Source organism: Herpailurus yagouaroundi, unplaced genomic scaffold (genome assembly GCF_014898765.1).
Source record: "Herpailurus yagouaroundi ecotype Mexico unplaced genomic scaffold, PumYag 161, whole genome shotgun sequence".
NCBI lineage: Eukaryota > Metazoa > Chordata > Mammalia > Carnivora > Felidae > Herpailurus > Herpailurus yagouaroundi.
In genome coordinates, this window is record NW_024412402.1 from 16,397,242 (window position 1) to 16,418,026 (window position 20,785).

The 20,785-nt window shown below is 36.9% G+C and overlaps 1 protein-coding gene across 6 annotated transcripts in view; it reads left to right on the forward strand.

The window, feature by feature from the left end:
* Positions 1-20,785, forward strand: part of CCDC15 (coiled-coil domain containing 15) — a 100,277-nt gene that overhangs the window by 17,185 nt on the left and 62,307 nt on the right. For all 6 annotated transcript variants that reach the window (XR_005792975.1, XM_040483427.1, XM_040483425.1 and 3 more), the window contains 8 exons: positions 1,472-1,594; positions 1,853-2,569; positions 3,157-3,279; positions 3,765-3,887; positions 5,466-5,540; positions 6,464-6,586; positions 12,395-12,487; positions 13,909-14,012. Coding sequence is in view for 5 of the 6 variants with exons in the window: in XM_040483427.1 (XP_040339361.1) it covers positions 1,472-1,594; positions 1,853-2,569; positions 3,157-3,279; positions 3,765-3,887; positions 5,466-5,540; positions 6,464-6,586; positions 12,395-12,487; positions 13,909-14,012 (1,481 nt within the window). In the remaining variant the exon portion in view is untranslated. The remainder of the gene's footprint in view (positions 1-1,471; positions 1,595-1,852; positions 2,570-3,156; positions 3,280-3,764; positions 3,888-5,465; positions 5,541-6,463; positions 6,587-12,394; positions 12,488-13,908; positions 14,013-20,785) is intronic.

Genomic DNA, 20,785 nt, shown 5'->3' on the forward strand with positions numbered 1-20,785 from the left:
GTCACTCTATGTTTAACCTTTTGAGAAACTGCCAAGCTGTTTTTCATCAGCAATATATGTGGGTTCCAATTTCTCCACATCCTCTCCAATACTTACTATTGTCCATATTTTTGATTATTGCCATCTTAGTGGTATGAAGTGATATCTCACTGTACTTTTGATTTGTGTTTTCCTGATGACTTATGATCTTGAGTATCTTTTCATGTGCTTATTGCCCCATTTATATGTCTTGTGGAGAAAGTGTCTATTCTAATGTGGTGGTGTCCATTTTTTGATTGAGTTATTTGTTTTTTCATTATTGAGTTATAAGAGTTCTTTATATATTCTGGATACATGTCCCTTACGAGATACACGATTTCAAATATTTTCTCCATTCTATAGATTGTCATTTCACTTTCTTAATGCTATCATGTGTACAAAATTTTTTCTTTTGGTGTAGTTCAATTTATCTATTTTTTCTTTTGTTGCATGCTTTTGATTTAATACCTAATAAACCATTGCTTAATCTTTTTTTTTTTAAGTTTGTCTATTTATTTATTTTGAGACACACACACACACACACATACACATAGAGTGCATGAGCATGGGAGGGGCAGAGAGAGGGGGAGAGAGAAAATCCCAAGAAGGCTCCCCACTACAGGACTCGAACCCACAAACTGTGAGATCATGACCTGAGCTGAAGTCAAGAGCCAGACACTTAACTGGCTGAGCCACCCAGGCACCCCAACCATTGCTTAATTTCAAGTCATCAATATTTTCTACCATGTGCTCTCCTAAGAATTTTATAATTTTAGTTCTTACATGATCTATTTTGAGTGAATTTTTTTTTTTCAACGTTTATTTATTTTTGGGACAGAGAGAGACAGAGCATGAACGGGGGAGGGGCAGAGAGAGAGGGAGACACAGAATCGGAAACAGGCTCCAGGCTCCGAGCCATCAGCCCAGAGCCTGACGCGGGGCTCAAACTCACGGACCGCGATATCGTGACCTGGCTGAAGTCGGATGCTTAACCGACTGCGCCACCCAGGCGCCCCTCGAGTGAATTTTTATATGTGGTGTGAGGAAGTGTTTTAAGTTAATTCTTTTTGCATATGAATAACCACTTGTCCCAGTACCATTTGTTGAAAAACTGTTCTTTCTCCATTGAATTTTCTTGGTACTCTTGTTCAAAATCAGTTGACTGTAAATGTGAGAGTTTATTGATGTCTTAATATTGTCTTCAGAGATCCATGAACATGGGATGTTTTTCCACTTATTTAGATATTTTTAAATTCTGTTCAACAGTGTTTTATAGTTCTCAGTATATAGTTTATACTTCTTTTGTAATATCTTGTTTTTATAATATTTGATTATATTGACCTACTTCCTAAATTATATTAAAAGTGTGCTGAAGCCTAGGATTTTATTGTAATTACACTGTTTCTACCTGTAATAGATATTTCTTTTTTCATTTTGATTGTGTGTTTTGTAGGAACCTGACTCTGAGGAATCTTCATCTATTTTGATAGATAAAAAAGGGAGAGAAAATTTGTTTTGGGGAGACCAACAGGATCTCCTTTCTGAAGACAGGGACAAACCTTTCAGCAGAGTTCAGGTAAAGCTGAGTAAAAGGAGATAGTATGATAGAAATTAAACTAATTGTGATTTGGATTAGGGATGCCAGTATTGTTGTACTGGTTTGGGATTATAGATTTTGGTTTTGTTAAGTTGAGCAAAGATCCTGATTTCCATTTTATTATAGTAATTTGCTTGACCACTATATCTTTTTGAGATTATTTTAGGAGTCTTATGGAAAACCTAGAGTGTTGCTACTACCTGGCATTCTATATTTGATGTTTATGTTCACTTTTAGAAAGCACAATTCAAAAATCCATTATTTGCTGTGATGAAAGAGGAAGAGCAAAAGCAGTTAGATCTTCAAGGCCTTCAGGATATTCTTCCAGAAGCCCAGGATTATCTTCCAGAAGCCCAAGGTGATCTGCTGAAAATCCAGGGTGATTTGACAGGAGTCCAGAGTGTTGAGCTAGAAGCTAAGAGTATTGAGCCAAGGCTCAGCACCCAGGTTGTTGAGGTGGAAGGCCAAGCCACTGAGCCTGAAGCCCAGGCTGTTGAGACTGAAATCCAGACCGTTGAGCCTGAAGCCCAGGCCATTGAGCCTGAAGCCCAGGCTATTGAACCTGAAGCCCAGACCACTGAGCCTGATGCCCAGGCTGTTAAGACAGAAACTCAGGATATTGTGCCAGAAGCCCAGAATATTGAACTAGAAGATGGGAGTATTGTGTCTGAAGTCCAAGATTTGCTACCCGAAGAACAGTGTGTTCTTCCCACAGACCAGAATGTTCTACTCAGATGTCAGGACCAGGACTTTCTACCTAAAAACCAGGTTTTTCTACCCAAAGACCAGAATATTCTACCCAAATGTCAGGACCAGCATGTTCTCTCTGAAGACCAGAATATTCAGTCCAAATTTCAGGACCAGGATTTTCTACCCAGAGACCAACACCAGCATTTTCTATTCAGAGACCTGTGTGTTCTCCCCAGAGTACAGGATTTTCCACCCAGAGATCAGGTAAAATAGAGTGGAAAGGAGATATAACAAGAAAAAAATAGCCAGTTAAATTTTGGAGTGGGATTTGGAAGGACTCAATTGCAGTTGATTTGGAGAGTCATAGTTGGAAAAAGTAGTCTTCTCATTAATTTCTCAAAAGTCTAGGGTTCTCATTAAGTGTTAAAGTATTATCAGCAGCATATTACCCCTGTCTGGACAATTTACTTTTTTTTTTTTTTTTAAATCTTCATATTAGGGAAAATATTCTGGCAGCCATTATCTGCTTTGACACCTGAAAGATGGAAAAAGGCATGGCCCACAAGTGTGCCAACAGTATCTTTTACTATTTAGGTTCCAGCGCCGGCCCTCTACCAGAGATCACTTAGACCAAAAATAAGAAGAAAGGGATCAACAGGAAGTAAATTATATAGGGTCATAACTGGATGTGTATGGAATAGAGGATATAATGTTTTCTTTTATTCCATACCATGTTAAGTTATATTCTGACCTCAGTTCATTCCAGAATTCTCACCACAGCCTAAAGTATTATTGGTTAACTTGTCTTTCTTAAGTGAACAATTGATATTTTGTGTTTGTTCTTTTTTTAGAAGGCAAATTTGAAGCAGCCAGCATCAATTTTGACAGACAGGAGAGGGAGAGAGGTGTTTCCTCTGGATGCCCATCAGGATCTTCTACACAGCAGTCAAGATCAGACCTCCATCAGGGACAAGGTAGAATAGAAAAAGGAGAGAGACCAGCAGGAACTGAATTGTTCTGGGTTTAGTTTGGAACTTGCAATGGTTGTTTTCAGCTAGACTTCAAAAATGACAAAAATCGGGGCGCCTGGGTGGCGCAGTCGGTTAAGCGTCCGACTTCAGCCAGGTCACGATCTCGCGGTCCGTGAGTTCGAGCCCCGCGTCGGGCTCTGGGCTGATGGCTCAGAGCCTGGAGCCTGTTTCCGATTCTGTGTCTCCCTCTCTCTCTGCCCCTCCCCCGTTCATGCTCTGTCTCTCTCTGTCCCAAAAATAAATAAAAAACGTTGAAAAAAAATTAAAAAAAAAAAAAATGACAAAAATCATGGCTTTCTGTTTTATTCCATATTTCACATTATCTTGAGTTTAAAAAATTACTGTAAGGCTTTCAATAAAGTCTGTAGTATTGCTAGCATATTACTTCCACTGGGCAATTTATAATTAATGTTTTTGTTTTCTTTTAGAAAGTACGCTTCAAGGAGTCATATTCTGATATGTCAAGTGAGAAAGGGAGAGAAGGCTTTTCCCTGGCAAGTTATCAGTACCTGCCTCCTAAACTCCAGGACTATACCTTCATCAGAGATCAGGTAGAGCAGAATAAAAAGGAAATAAACAGGAGATAAAGTAACTGGGTTTTATACATTCTCAATAATTGGTAACGTGAAGTATAGAATCAGGTGCAAAAGACCCTGGTCTAGTGAATGTATCCAATCAAATCAGTTCTGTCATTTGGAAGGTTGATAAATCACATTCATATTCTTAGTGTAGAATCAGACCATTTCAATTTACTAAGATGATGCTACAACTTCTGCTGAAGCCCACAGTATTACCATAAACATACTGTCCCTACATGGATAGTGCAGGAAAAAGTGGCAGATCCTAAATTACTAAACATGAGGGGTTTGTCAGACTCTTCTGTTCATGGCTTAGGATTACAAATTCAGGTCTACAGCGTTGAGCTAAACGTGTTACATCCTTATTCAAGTCCAAATGTATCAGAATATCCTCACCTGGTACCATTTCCCTGGAGTTCTCACCAAAGCCTACAATATTAGATTAGCACATTGCCCTGGTCAGATGATTTGTTTTCTGTTTTTATTCCTTTAGAACATGTTTCTCAAGGAACTGCCATCTTTTATGAGAGCAGAGAGACTGAGTGAAGAATTGCCTCTGGAGTACTATTAGTATGTTAAACCTAAAGCCAGGACTGAGCCTCTCCTAGAGAACATGTAGAGCAAAAACAGTGGGAGGACTATCTCCTTCCTGAAATAGTAACAGAGACAAAATTACTTAAAATTGGGGTTGGAGCTTATCAAGCTAGTTTGCATGTAGGCTACATAGAAATAAAGCTGCTGGAGGGAAGATAAGAGCATAACATCTTCAGTTATTTTGAAATGTGCCAGACCTAAAGTCTGTCCAGGTGAGAAAGCATACCTCTGTCATTGGGGTTAACCAAGAGACAGGGTTTATGTAATATTGAGTGGTTAACAGTAAATTGTTATTTGTAAACTCATATCCTGGAGGCTTATTTGGCTTTCTGCATTTAGTCTCGTAAATACTGAAGGGCTTCTACTCTTGACCAACTGAGGCAGTACACCAAAACCAGGCATCCAGTTTGCAAACCAGTTATGATGAAGGACAAAACAAGCTGTTTGCCACCTCAGAACTTCCTGAACCTCTAGTGTTTGTGCATGCAGTTACTGGGGACATTGAGTAGGAGTACTTGTGGAAATGACACAAGCTTGTGTTCTGGCTGTACCTTGGGAAAATGTTAGCAACATTATAAAAATACTGCTTTGTTGCCTTATCTGCTTCCATTTGTTGAATAAGGGGATACCCCATGCAAAAAAAAAAAAAAAAAAAAAAGGTACCAGAATAATCTGGGATTTGCTTTCAAATATTCCAGGAAAAAAGTGGCAAAAGAGATAGATGGAAAAAAAAAACGTTACTAATTATTGAAGTTGGGGGATGGGTATCTTGGGATGCATTATACTATTTTCTTTCCTACTTTGATTTATGTTTGGGAATTCTGTACTAACAGATGGAAGCACACATACACACCAATTCTGTTATATTATCCTCCGCTAGTATCATTATTTTGGATTTGTCAGTGATGTCTAAAATCATTTCTGCTTACACAGTTTTATATTTTGTTTTTCCTTTAGAACAAGTGTCTCAAGCAACCTGCCTCTTTTGAGAAATGGGAGATTGAAAGAAGAATTGTTTCTGGAGTGCCATCGGTATGTTTCACCCAGTGTTTAAGACCTAGCCTCTCTCAGGGAATAAGCAGAGCAGAGTAGAGTGAGGAATAAGTAGCAGAGAATAAATTGCTTAGGTTTTGGCTCAAACTTAATAGGGCAATACAGTAACTGTTTAGGGATTTAGTGTTAAGGTCAGTATTAACGGGCAAAGCTGTGATGTCCTCTTGTTCTGTGATGTATCACACCATTCTGACCTGTTGAAACTACTTCAGGCCTCTTCACTGAAGCTTTTACTATTGCCCCGTCATGATGCTCCTGCTTAGGCAATTGATATTCAGTGTTTACGTTGTCTTTTAGCACAGGAGCTATGGGCAGGCCTTACATAATTTGACAGATGAGAGATGGAGAAAGGAGTTGTTTCCAGAGTGCTGTGAATATGTTTTACATGATATCCGGGATCCAAGTTCTGCCAGAGAACAGGTAGAGGAGAGTATAATAAAAAGTAAACAGCAGAAAGTAAATTAGAGTTTGATCTGGGCTTGCCAGAGCTTTGCTTCTAACAACAGTGCTGCAGCTGCTGCTGGTGGTATTCTCTCTTACTCATACTGTCAATAATATTGTCAATAATATTATGAAAAGCAGCTTATGTTCATTAAGCACTTTCCATAATTAAAATAGTTCTAGAACTTTGTGTCGTCTCATTTCTCATTTTGACAATAACCTGGGGAGATAGATACTATTATCCTTGTTTTATGGACGAAGAAGCTTATGGATGATTGCTTCGTGAATATAGTTAAGATCCATAATAGTGGCAGGAAGTGTAATGCATACTCATATGCATAATGTATCAGATTATTCTGACCTGCATGGAGTACGTCAGGGCTATCACTGCAGCCTACAGTATTTTTACTAGCATTATTTCACTGCTCGCATGCTTTGGTGAGTGCTTTTGTATGTTTTAGACCTTATGCTTCAGGCAGCAGCCGTCTGTTGGGACAGCAGAAAGATGGCAAGAGGATTTGTTTCTGGATGGCCATCAGCAACTTCCACCCAAGCACCAGAGAGAGGCTTCCAGCAGAAGACAGGTGGAGTATGAGTAACGGAATTTAGATAGGATTGGGCTGCAAGTGCTCAGGGTGAGCAAAAAGCAGATTCTTGTTTTATTTCATAGTGTGTAGAACCTATCCTGACATAAGATTACTGCTCTCACTGAAACCTTGGGTATTGTCAGGGGCACTTGTTGCCTATTGGAAAAGCTATATTTTATATATACATTCTTTTAGAAGAGGTGTTGTTTCTGGTGTGAGAGGGGAAGAAATGAGTGGTTTCTGAGGGAGAAGGGGCAGGAGAATCTTCTACCCATTGATCAGGCCTAGATCTCTGTCAGTAAGTTGGGAGAGCATAAGATGGGATCACCAAGAAATAAACTGTTCAGAGTTCAGGCTAGAGCTTGTTAGGGTTTATATATATAAGCTAAGCTTTGATGTACTGAGTTAAGATCTATATTTTTTCAAGAAAATGTTACAATATTCTGGCCTACTAAGATTTTTCCATGGTTTAGTGAAGTCTAGTTTATTCCCACTAGAATTTACCACTGTCTGGATAATTTCTATCTTGTGGTTGTATGTTATTTTAACAACAGAGCCTTCAGGCACCTGGTGTTGTTAGGATATATAAAACAGATAAAAAGACATTTCCTTTTGGCCTTTTTAAGAGAACAAGAAGAAAAGGAGCAGAAAGGCAGAAAGTAGGATTTGGGCTGAGGTTTTCAGGACTAAACTTTTAGCAGCTCTTTTGTAATTTTTAGTTTGGATCCATGAAGTTGGCCTAGAGGGATGCTGTCATGTTTATTCTACATTGTCATGTATTCTGAAGTATGCCAGGTTCTTTCCTACCTCAGGTCTGTTGCATATGTTTCTTTCCTTTATCTGGATAGCCATCTCTTTTTTTCTTCACAAAGCTGGTCCCTTCTCTTCCTTGAGGCTTCAGCTTAAAAGTTATTTCCTTAGAGGGGCGCCTGGGTGGCTCAGTCAGTTAAGCGTCCAACTTCGGCTCAAGTCATGATCTCACGGTTTGTGGGTTCGAGCCCCATTTTGGGCTGTGTGCTGACGGCTCAGAGCCTGGAGCCTGCTTTGGATTCTGTGTCTCCTCTCTCTTCCTCTCCCCTGCTCATGCTTTGTCTCTCTCTATCTCTAAAAAATAAATGAAAATGTTAAAAAAAAATAAAAGCTCCTTAAAAAAAACTATCCCGGCCACCTTGTCAAAAATAGGTCTCCCTTCTGTTTTTTCTATCCTTGCATTCTCTTTCCTTCTCAGTACACAAAACAATTTGTAATTATTTATTCATTTAATGTGTTTTCCACTGGTGTGTAAGCTTTATGAGGAGAGGTACCACACCTGTTTTTTTTACCAATATATGGACAGCCTTTAGAATATGGTGCCTGGTACCTGATGATCTCTTGCTAAATATGTTTTGAATGAATTAATCAATCAAACATTTATTTATCACTTTGTTAGGTGTTAGCCATTGGTTAAGCACTAAATATCAAAGACACAATTGTGAATCAGAACTCAAATTTCAGACAGTCTAAAGAAGAGAGACTGACACCTAAGCAGATGATTACGAAGTAACATGACTGAAGGTAGAAGGTGCAGAGGGCATTAACTGAACACAAAAGAAGGCTACCTAACCCTGATCATTTGATCGAGGGTGCTGCCAAGTGGTCAGAACCTCTTCTTCATGTCCTTCTGCCATACAAGCCCTGAAAATCCTCACCCCTGGATCCGTCCTTTACCTTTTTAGGCTCCCCAAATAATCCTGCATTATTGGAAAAAAACATTTCAATAGTGTAGATTTAGATCACATTCATACTTAGGGCTTAGAGTCACAGCTGGGTCCCTTGTGCCGCTTAGCATTTTGTCAGCTCCCTCTTCCTATGGGCCACACTTACAACTGTAAACCTTAAATACTTCTTAAGTTCTTACTGCGTCCCCATACTCTCAGACTTGTCATGAAGAAAATAGAAGCCATCACGCAATTACTCCCTCAGTCATTTGCTTTCTTGCCATTCTTACCTATTCCTGCTATCTCAGAAGAAGAGTTAACTGTCTTTGGACCATATTCTGGATTCTTCTGCCATCTTTTCTTCTGGATCCAATTTTGAATATTATACTGTGAGACTCTGGCTACTGTTGAAATCCTCTGAAGAATGTTATTTGTTTCTTTGTTCTAGTAGGCAATCAACCTGGTTAAATTTATATACTATAAGTTCTTTCTCACTTCCTGTGAATAGGGTCTTGAATGTTTGATTCTCAGAGCCTTCATTATACTCCTTTAGGTCCATCCCATGCATGCCCAGCTTAGGGGTGATTTGGGGGTGTATGCCAATTCATACACAGATTTAAGGAATCCACTTTTCTAGCTCATTCTTCTTCAGGATAAGAAGAAGAATGAGCCCCCTATACTCTCCCCCGATACCATGGGCCACATTTCCTGGAATTTTTAATTAGAAACAGAGACAAAATTAGAGAGACAGAGAGACAGGTCCATAGTGAGCTTACTCTTTGCCCAGTGCTGGAAGTCCAGTTTTTCTTACTGTTTTGAAAGCAGAAAATGTTTCCATTTTTATTGTAGCAAAAGTAAACACAAGTAAACAAAAAGAAAAAATAACCAAAAATTCCAGAGATGACTACCATCAGCCACTGTTGTGTATAATTTTCAGATTTTATCTATAACAAATAGATAAATAGCTTTAAACATAAGAGCTTGAATGAAATAATATAATCGATTCTTGTTATTCATGATAGTTATATAAAGTTGCCACACACACTGAATTGGTGAATGCTGAACCAATGTTGCTAGGGAAGATAACAGAGTTAGGTTTTTGTGAGCTTCTGATCATAACATTTTGGTCACTGATCAATACCTAACTTTATTTTATGTGAATTTCTGTTCAAAGATACCTTATTTAATATATGGTGTTGACTCATTAACATTGGACTCAGGGCCAATAACACTATAGCCCATTCCTGAATGACGCTTATCTAATACATGTATTTTCTCCATAAGGCACATCACAGCCTTCTTATGCTCAGGAATACTGGATAGTACTTCAGCATTGTGCTTGGGAACCATTTTAAACAGCAAAATCACCAACAAAATGCACAAAAATGCAAAAACCTGGGCACTAAATAGACCTTGAAAAGAATACTTGTTTACAGTATGAAGGCTGAAACAAAAAGAACAAAAAGCATCACCTTGTTTGACCTTAGCTGGCAACATGCACATCTGGTGACTCAAATTTTTCACAGCTCTGTACATGTCTGCAGATGACCATAAAAGCATTGCAAGTGTTAATTTTGGGATTACAAACAAATTTTAGTGAATAGGCAAATTCACAGATAAGGTGTGTGGGATTTTGAGAAATGACTGTAATTCACATACCATATAATTAAAGTATACAATTCAGTGTTTTTAGTATATTCAAAGGGTTGTACAAACTTTGCCACAATGAATTTTAGAACATTTTCATCATACCCAAAAAGTCCTTACCCATTAGCAGCCAATTCCTTTTTCCTCTCACTCTCATCCCCAGCCTTAGGCAACCAGTAACCCCTTTCTCTGTCTAGAGATTGCCTGTTCTGGACATTTCATATAAATGGGATCATGGAATCCATGATCACCCATGGTCTTTGGTGACTGGCTTTTTTCACTTAAGTGTAACATTTGCAGAGTTCACTGACTTGTAGCATGTAGTAGTACTGTATTCCTATTCATTGGGTAATGTTACACTTTATGCATAGAGCACATTTTATTTATCCGCTCATCAGCTGATGAATATTTGAATTGTCTCTACTTCTTAGCTGTTATGAATAATGCAGCTGTGAACATTTGCATACAAGTTTTTTTGTGGATGTGTTTTCATTTCTCTTGAGTATACCTGTAAGTGGAATTGCTGGGACTCTATGCTTAACCTTTTGAAGAACCACCAAACTCTTTTCCAAAGTGGCTGCACTATTTTTCATTCCCTCCAACCGTGCATTAGAGGTGTCCAATTTCTTCACATTCTCACTAATACTTATTATCTGTCTTTTTAATTATAGCTCTCTTAATGGGTGTGAAGTGGTATCTCATTGTCGTTTTGATTTACATTTTTCTGATGGTTAATGGTGAGCATCTTTTCACATGTGTATTCACTATTTGGATTTTTTTTTTTTTTTACAAAACTCCTTATTAGATTATCTGTCCAATTTGTAATTGAGTTACTTATCTTTTTATCATTGAGTTTTGTGAGTTCTTAATGTATCCTACATATAAGCCCCTTATTATATGATTTACAAATGTTTTCTCCCATTTTGTAGGCTTTTTGTTTTCTTGATGGTTTCCTTTGTAGCACAAAAGTTTTAAGTTTTGAAGAAGTTTAAGTTAGTTGTTTTTTTTTCTTTGTGGCTTGTGCTTTTAATGTCATATCTAAGAAACCATAACCTAATCCAGGATCATGAAGATTTATTCCAATGTGTTTCTCTAAGAATTTTATATCTCTTACATTTAGGTCTGTGATCTGCTCTGAGTTAATTTTCACATGTGGTATAAGGTATTCTTTTGCATGTGGATATCCAGTTCTCCCAACATCATTTGTCGAAATGACTCTTCTTACCCATTGATTTCTCTTTGTGCTCTTGATAAAAATCTGTTGTTTGTAAACATAATGGTTTCTTTCTGAACTGTCAGCTCTGTTCCATTCATCTATAAGTCTGTTCTTTTCTTTTTTTTTTTTTTCCCATAAATCTGTTCTTATGGCAGTACCACACTATCTTGATTACCGTAGCTTTGTGTTAAGTTTTGAAATTGGGAAGAGTAATTGCTCCAACTTTGTTCTTCTGTTTCAAAGCCATGTTAGCAACTCTGGGTCCCTTGCATTTTCATATGAATTTTAGGATCATCCTGCCAACATCTGCAAAGAAGTCATCTGAAATTTTGATGGAGATTGCGTTAAATCTGTTGATTGATTTGGAGAGTACTGCCATCTTAACAATATTAAGTCTTCCAGTCCATGAGCAGGAGATGTCTTTCCATTCATTTAGATCTTTTTAAATTTCTTCCAACAATGTTTTTAGGTTTCAGAGTATGAAACTTACAGTTCCTCTGTTAAATTTATTTTAAGTAAGTTTTTGATGGTATTTTAAGTGGATTTTTCCATTAATTTCATTTTCAGATTGTTCATTGCAAGTACATAGAAATACAATACTGATCTTATATCCTGAAACTTTGCTAAAAGATAACTTCTAAGCTAAGAAAAAGTAATATTAAAATGACTTTAATTTCTGAAAGTTAGAGATCATAATTTGACTCATACAGTGTCAAAGCAGGTATACCAGGTTATATCATAAGGCTTTTATAGTAATATGGGGGAACTTTAGCTTCAGTTTCCTCCCTTCCATGTCAATTGATGTTATAACATTTTCAGGCCCTTCTTCTCTGGGCTCACACCCACCAAGGAGTTGTATAAATAGAAATTGATTACAGATTTAAGATAATAAGGGATCTGGCTTTATATCCTGGATTCAATCCCAAGCACATGCATAATAGAGTGATTTCGAGCGATCACGTTAGAAGAACTTTCATTCTGAACATTTTGATTTGTTACTAATTCATCCATGTTTTTGACCTGAATCATTTTCTTTGGTTTATTGTTTTTTGTTTGGTTTATTTCCTTCTGACTCTGCTGCTTTCATTCTTTTTTTATTTATTTTATTTTATTGAGTTTTTGTTTGTTTTTATCCAATTGAGCTCAGGGTTGCAGGAGAAAAGAATCAATAGATGAAAATAGCAAAAGCACGTGCAGGGCTAGCTTTGGGCAGTTTTTTCACTTGTGTGACTGGACTTCTAACAGGTGTATGGTGAATGTCAGTCAAGATTGAACACCGAATTCCAAGTTCCACTGGCACTTCAGTCTGGAGTAGATCAAGAAGAAGACAAGAAAGAGGTATGTAATGATAATTGCTTTTGGACACCAGCTTTTCTACTATAGTAGTGTGAAATTGGGAACAATTTATTGTGTACTTACACATTTAGAGCTAATACTACAAGTTCCATGGATAAAGGCAAAGAAGTTACTTGACTCTTTATAATGTGTTGAACTTTTCTTCTAAGCCCCTAGGGTTTAAGATAACCTTGATGTAAAATCAGAGATCTGATCCTAGTGAATTTTTCCCATTAGTGTATATTTGTTACAATGACCTAAAGGAAGAGTTTTAACTTATGACTTCCTTTTTTCCCTTCTCAGTCTAATGTTAGTTTAAACCAGCAGTTTTTAGCACTGTCCATGTGCTAGAATCAGATGTGGAGCTTTTTTTAAAATACAAATGCCTGGACCCAAACCAGATATACTGATCAGTATCTGAAAAGGTAGGTTTGGGGCATCTGTGTTTTCAAAGAACACCACTGATAATTGTGATGTATCCTCAATATTAAGAACTGGCTATTAGACTTTCATAATTTTTACCGAAAGGACATCAGCTGCTCAAAGGGCAAAACCACGTCTGTGTGTGCACTAGTGCCCTTTGAGTAGCTTCTGTCCTTAAAAGAGAATGTATAAACCCAGAAGTATGAACAGGTCACACACAGGGCAGTAGCACTGCTTTTATTATACTTGTTCCCTTTAAAAGTATGATGCTCAGATATTCCCAGTCCTTCTTCCCTCTTTCCACTGTATTAGGCTTGGTTTAGAGTATACTTTTGTGATGTGGTTTTAATTTTGAAAAGTTAAAGTGACTATTTTTCTTTCATAAAATACCTCTCATATTCTTTCTTTGGCCTTCTATGGTACTTATAACTTGGGAACACAGAGTAAATATAGTACTATATTTTATCATGTCCTATACAATCACTTCCTCAAGTGCTGTTGACAAAGGACTATACTAAGGGCAAAAATCAATACTTCTTTCTCTGATTTGTCTGTAATATCTAATAGCCATGTGCTTGAGAATATAAAGCTGTTGCTGTATGTGATATTATCCTAGGTCACCATAAATAGAAATTAAGGACAGGGCGCATGCGTGGCTCAATCGGTTAAGTGTCTGACTCTTGCTATTGGCTCAGGTCATGATCTTGTGGTTGTGGGATCGAGCTCTGTGTCGGGCTCTGTGCTGAGCACAGCCTGCTTGGCATTCTCTCTCTCCCTGTCTCTCCACCCCTCCTTCATGCATGTGCACATGTACATGTGCTCTCCCTCTCTCCTTCTCAAAATAAACAAATAAACTTAAAAAAAAAGAAAGAAATTAAAGACTTAATTCCATGTGACTTTTGTAATATGTAGTTTTCTTGTCTATGGCACAAGGATATTTTCCTTCCTTGGGAAGTCCTCTGAGAGCAGAATCTTAAGAAATTTTAACTTCTTTCCTTTAGCGTCAAAAGCAATACCTGCGATACAGACGACTTTTCATGGATATTGAAAGAGAACAAGTAAAAGAACAACAAAGGCAAAAAGAACATCAAAAGAAAGCTGAAAAGTAAGTTCTTTGATCCTTATTATGAGCCTTCAATTGCCAGTTAAGATGATTTTGAAAACTAGGTTTTAGAAATCATTAGCCATAGTAGAAACAAGTGTTTTTGATCTGGAAAGAAGTATGAAAAGTTGGTTAAGAGCTATGGAAATTTTTTTTTTTTTTTTGGAACAATCTTAAGTTTACAGCAAAATTAAGCAGAAAGTACAGAGAGTTTTATTTACCTCCTTTGCCTGTACATGTGGACTGCCTTCTCCACTCTCAACATCCTATAGCATGGTAGTACAGTTGTTACAACTGACAAACTTCCACTGACACATCATAATCCATATTTTACATTAGGATGCACTCTTAGTGTTGTATACATTCTTGTATATTTTGACAAATGTGTAATGATTTGTATCCAAATAATATAATATCATACAGAATAGTCTTACTGCCCTAAAATGCTTTGTGCTCCACCTCTTCATCTTTCTCTTCCCCAGCCCATGGTAACCAATGATATTTTTATACTGTCTCCATTGTTTTGCCCAGAATGTTATATAGTTGGGATACAATATGTAGCCTTCTCAAATTAGCTACCTTTCACTTAGTAATATGCATTTAAGCTTCCTCTAATACCTTTCATAGCTTGACAGCTCATTTCTTTGTAGCACTGAGTAATATTCTATTGTCTGGATGTACCAGAGTTTATCCATTCAGCTTCTGAAGGATTTCTTGGTTTCTTCAAAGATACGGCAGTTATAAATAAAGCTGCTCTACATGTTCATGTGCAGGATTCATTTAGGTGTAAGTTTTCACCTCCTTTGGGTAAATACCAAGAAGTATCCTTGCTGGATCATATGGTAAGAGTATGTTTAGTTTTGACAGAAACTGCCAAACTTTATTCCAAAGTGGCTGTACCATTTTGCATTTCTGTCAACAATGAATGAAAGTTTCTGTTGTTTCACATCCTCTCCAGCATTTGGTTTGTTAGTGTTTTGGTTGTCAGCCATTCTAACAGTTGTGTAGCAGTACCTTGTTGTTTTAATGTGCAGTTTGCTGATGACATATGATGTGGAGCACCTTTTCATATGCTTATTAGCCATCTGTACATTTTCTTTGGTGAGGTATCTGTTTAGGTTTTTGGCTCACTTTTTAATTGGACTATTTATTTTCTTATTCTGGAGTTTTAAGGGTTCTTTGTTTTGGATAATAATCCTTTATCAAATGTGTCTTTTACAAATATTTTCTCCTCATCTGTGGCTTTAAGTCTCATTCTTTTGATACTGTCTTTTGGAGAGCAGAAGATTTTAATTTTAATGAAGTCCAGCTTATAATAATTTTTTTTTTAATCTATCATGCCTTAGGTATTGTATCTAAAAAATTGGGGTACCTGGGTAGCTCAGTCGGATAAGCATTTGACTCTTGATTTCAGCTCAGGTCATGATCTCATGGTTCATCAGATAGAGCCCTGTGTTGGGCTATGTACTGACAGTGCTCTCTCACGTGCGCTTTCTCTCTCTCTCTCTCTCTCTCTCTCTCTCTCAAAAAACAAAAAAACATATATATATATAAAATTATTTGCCGGGGTGCCTGGGTGGCTCAGTCGGTTAAGCGTCCAACTGCAGCTCAGGTCACGATCTCGCGGTCTGTGAGTTCGAGCCCCGCGTCGGGCTCTGGGCTGATGGCTTGGAGCCTGGAGCCTGCTTCTGATTCTGTGTCTCCCTCTCTCTCTGCCCCTCCCCCGTTCATGCTCTGTCTCTCTCTGTCTCAAAAATAAATAAACGTTAAAAAAAATTAAAAAAAAAATAAATAAATAAATAAAATTATTTGCCATACTCAAAGTCACCTAGATTTTCTTTTGTGTTATCTCCTAAGAATTTTGTCATTTTGTGTTTTACATTTAGCTTGATAATCAATTTTGGGTTAATTTTTATAAGGGATGTAAGATCTGTGTCTGGATTCATTTTTCTGCACATGGACATTCAGTTGTTCCTATACCATTTGTTGAAAAGACTATCTCTGCTTCCCTGTATTGCTTTTGCTCCTTTGTCAGAGATCAGTTAACTTTATACCGGTCTATTTCTGGGCTCTCTTTTCTGTTCCACTGACCTATTTGTCAATTCTTTTGCCAATACCACACTGTCTTAAAAGAGAAATGATGCCTATGAGAGACTCACTTTAGCTTTAAGGACACATATAGGCTGAAAGTGAAGGGATGGAAAAAGATATTCCATGCAGTCAGTGGTCACCAAAATAGAGTGGGGGTGTCTATCCTTATAGAAGACAAAATAGATTTTAAGTTGAAAAGGGTCACAATAGACAAAGAAGGTTCTTATATAAATTCATCAATATGATATAACAATTAAAAATATTTACACACCCAACATCAGAGTACCTAAACAGAAAGCAAATAATAACAGAATTGAAAGGAGAAATAAACACCAATACAATAATAGTGGGAGACTTTAGTACCCTCCTTTAAACAATGTATAGATCATTCAGGAAGAAAATTAATAAGGAAACTGGTTTTGAACAACACTATAGTCCAAATGGACTTAACAGACATATGCAGAACATTCTATCTAACAGCAACAGAATATACATTCTTCTCAAGAACACACAGACCATTCTTCAGGATAGATCATATGCCACATAGGCCATAACACAAGTCTTAACAAATTCAAGAAGATTGAAATTATATCAGGTATCTATTCCAAACACGTTGGTATGAAGGTAGAAATCAGTAATGAGGAAACTTGGAAGATTCACAAATATATGAAAATTAACACAATCCTGAATAACCGATGGATCAAAGAAGAAATCAAAAGGGAAATAAAATGTTTAGACAAACAAAAATGGAAATACAACATACTAAATCTTATCGTATGCAGCAAAAGCAATTCTAAAAGGAAAGTTTATAGCTAAAAATGCCTTCGAAGAGAAATGATCTCAAAACGACAACCTAATATTACACCTCAAGAAACTAGATAAAGATGAGCAAAGTAAGCCCAAAGATAGTAGAAGTAGAAGGAAATAATAAAGATTAGAGCAGAATAGGAAAAAAATACAAAAGATCAATGTTACTAAGAGTTGGTTTTTTGAAAAGACAAACAAAATTGAAAATACTTAGTTAGAGGCACCTGGGTGGCTCAGTCAGTTTGGTGTCTGACTTCAGCTCAGGTCATGATCTCACAGTTCTTGAGTTCAAGCCCTGCATCAGACTCTGTGCTGATATCTCAGAGCCTGGAGCCTGTTTCAGATTCTGTCTCTCTCTGTCTCTTTCTGTCTCTCTCTGCCCCTCCCCCGCTCACACTCTGTCTCTCTGTCTCTCTCTCTCTCCCTTTCTCTCTCAAAAATGAATAAACATTAAAAAAAAAAAAGAAAATGCTTAGCTAGATTAACCAAGAAAAAAATGAGGACTCAAATCAATAAAATTATAAACAAAAGAGGAGACGTTACAGCTGATACCACAAAAACACAAAGGATCATAAGAGACTACTGTGAACACTTATATGCCAACAAATTGGACAACGTAGAAAAAAATGGATAAATTTCTAGAAACATGCAACCTATCAAGGCTGAAACATAAATAAATAGAAAATCTGAACAGACCAACTGCAAATAAGAAGATTGAATCAGCAATCAAGAACTTCCCCAAAACAAAAGTTCGGGACCAGATGGCTTCATTGGTGAATCCTACTAAACATTTAAGGAAGAATTAATGCTAGGTCTTCTTAAAACTCTTCCAAAAAAACTGAAGAGAAGGGAACACATTTTGACTCATCATGAGGCCAGCATTACCCTGAGAGCAAAACCAGACAAGGTTGCTACACGAAAAGAAAAGTACAGGTCATCCTGATGAATATTGATGTGAAAAGTTTCAACAAAATATTAACAAACTGAATTCAACAGTACATTAAAAGGGTCATATACCAGGAACAAGTGGGATCTACTCCAACGATGTAAGAATGGTTCAGAAACCACAGATCAATCAATATGATACACTGCATTAACAGAATGAAAGATAAAAATCATGTGATCATCTCAATAGATGCAAGAAAAGCATTTGACAAAATTCAACATCTATTCATGATAAAAGAAACTCTCAATAAATTGGTATAGAGAGAATGTACCCTATATGATAAGCCTACAGCTAAATGTCATACTCAATAAAAAAGCTGAAATCCTTTCCTTTAAGATCAGGAACAAGACAGGGATGCCCACTCTCCCCACTTATATTCAATTTAGTACCAGAAGTCCTAGCCAGAGCAGTTAGATAAGAAAAAGAAATAAAAGTCATCCAAATTGGAAAGGAATAATCAAACTCTATTTGCGGATGACATATTATGTATGGAAAACCCTAAAGACAACACCCAAAACTTGTTAGAACTAATAAATGAACTCAGTAATACCGTATTTTGCAAGATACAAAATCAGTTTACAAAAATCAGTTGAGTTTCTATATATTAACAATGAACTATCAGAGAAATTAAGAAAAAAGTCCTATTTGCAAAAACATCAAAAAGAATAAAATACTTAGGAAAAAATCTGACCAAGGAAGTGAAAGATCTATACACGAAAACTAAAACATTGATGAAAGAAATTGAAGAAGATGCAAATAAATGGAAAGATATTCCAAGCTCATAAATTAGAAGAATTAATATCATTTAAAATGTTCATACTATCTAAAGCAGTATACAAAGTTAAAGCAGTTCTTATCAAAGTTCTAAAGACAGAAATGGGAAAGACAGTCCTAAATTCTAAACTCTGTATGGAACCACGAAAGACCCCAAATAATGAAAGAAATCTTGAGAAAGGAGAACAAAGCTGGAGGCATTACACTTCCTGATCTCAAGCTATATTACAAAACTATAGTAATCAAAACAGATGGTAGTGACATAAAACAAATACAGAGATACAGGGACAGAATAAAGAGCCCAGAAATAATTTACAGCAGAGCAGTCCAGAATATACAATGGGGAATAGGTAGTCTTTTCAATTAATGGCGTTGGGAAAACTGGATATCCACATGCAAAAGAATGAAAAGTGGCTCCAGTTTTTACCTTCACAAATCAACTTACACTTTCACAAATCAACTCAAAATGGATTAAAGGCTTGAACATAAAACCTGAACCTATAAAACTCATAGAAGAAAACATAGGGGTAGGCGCTCTGACATTGGTCTTGGCAATGATTTCTTTTTAAAAATACTTATTTTATTTTTGGGAGAGTGCAAGCAGGGGAGGGGAAGAGAGGGTGACAGAGGATCCGAAGCGGGCTGTGCACTGACAGGCTGACAGCAGCAACCCAGTGTGGGACTTGAACTCAACAAACCATGAGATCTTGACCTGAGCTGAAGTTGGACACTCAACTGACTGAGCCACCCAGTTGCCCCTTGGCAATGATTTTTTAATATGACGTTGTAAGTATAAGCAACAAAGCAAAAAGAATCAAGTTGGACTGTATCAAACTAAACGACTTCAGCACAGCAAAGGAGACAATCAACAAAATGAAAAGGCAACCTGTGGAATAGGAGAAAATATTTGAAAAGTATATATCTGGTCAGATGTACATATCTAAAATATATAGGGAAGTTCTACAGTTAAATAGGAAAAAACTCAAACAACCCAATTAAAAAATGGTCAAAGGACCTGAATAGACATTTCTTCCAAGAAGACATACAAATGACCAATAAATACATGAAAAGGTGCTCAACATCACTAATCATCAGGGAAATGCAAATCAAAACCATAATGAGATATCACCTCACACCTGTTTGAATGGCTATTACATCAAAAACACAAGAGATAAGTGCTGGCAAGGATGTGGGGAAAAGGGAACCCTTGTACACTGTTGGTGGGCATGTAAATTGGGGCAGTCACAATGGAAAACAAAATGGAAGTTCCTCAAAATATTAAAAAATAGAACTACCATATAGTCTGGCAATCCCACTTCTGGGTCTATATCTGAAGGAAGAGGTGTCTGTACCCCCATATCCATTTCAGCATTATTCGCAATAGCTAGAACATGGGAGCAACCTAAGTGTCTGTCAGCAGATGAATGAATAAAGAAAATGGCACATGTATAATGGAATATTATTCAGCAATGAAAAAGGGAAATACTGCTGTTTGTGACAACATAAATGAACCTTGAAGGCATCATGCTAAATGAAATAAATCAGAGAAAGACTTTATGATATCACTTATATGTGAAATCTAAAACAATGAACTCATAGAAACAGAGATAGATTGGTGTTTGCCAGGACCTGGGGGATGGGGGAAATGGGATGTTGGTGAAAGGCTGTAAACTTTCAGTTATAGGATAAAGGAGTTCCGATGACCTAATAATGTACAGTGTGGTGACTATCATTACAGCACTGTACTGCATACTGGAAATTTGCTAAGAGAGTAGATATTAAATTTTTTCATCATGCTCACACAAACACACTAACTGTGAAGTGATGAAAGTGTTAACTAATATTGTGGTAATCAGTTCACACTATATACATATATGAAATCATTAATACATATTGTACACCTTAAATTTACACAATGTTTTTGTCAATTATCTCTCAATAAAGCTGAGGGGGAAAAATGTGATTTCCAAAGCAGAGACTTCACTTCTTATCCAGCTGGTCTGAGAGTGATTCTGCATTTATTCAGCAAACATTAATCTGGCACTTTCATATCATGGGACTGTCCTAGGCATAGGCAATACAAAGATAAATAAAAAGTGGTTCCTTTGCTTGAGAAATTCATAATCTAAGGTGAATGGGGGAATAATTGTATACAAAT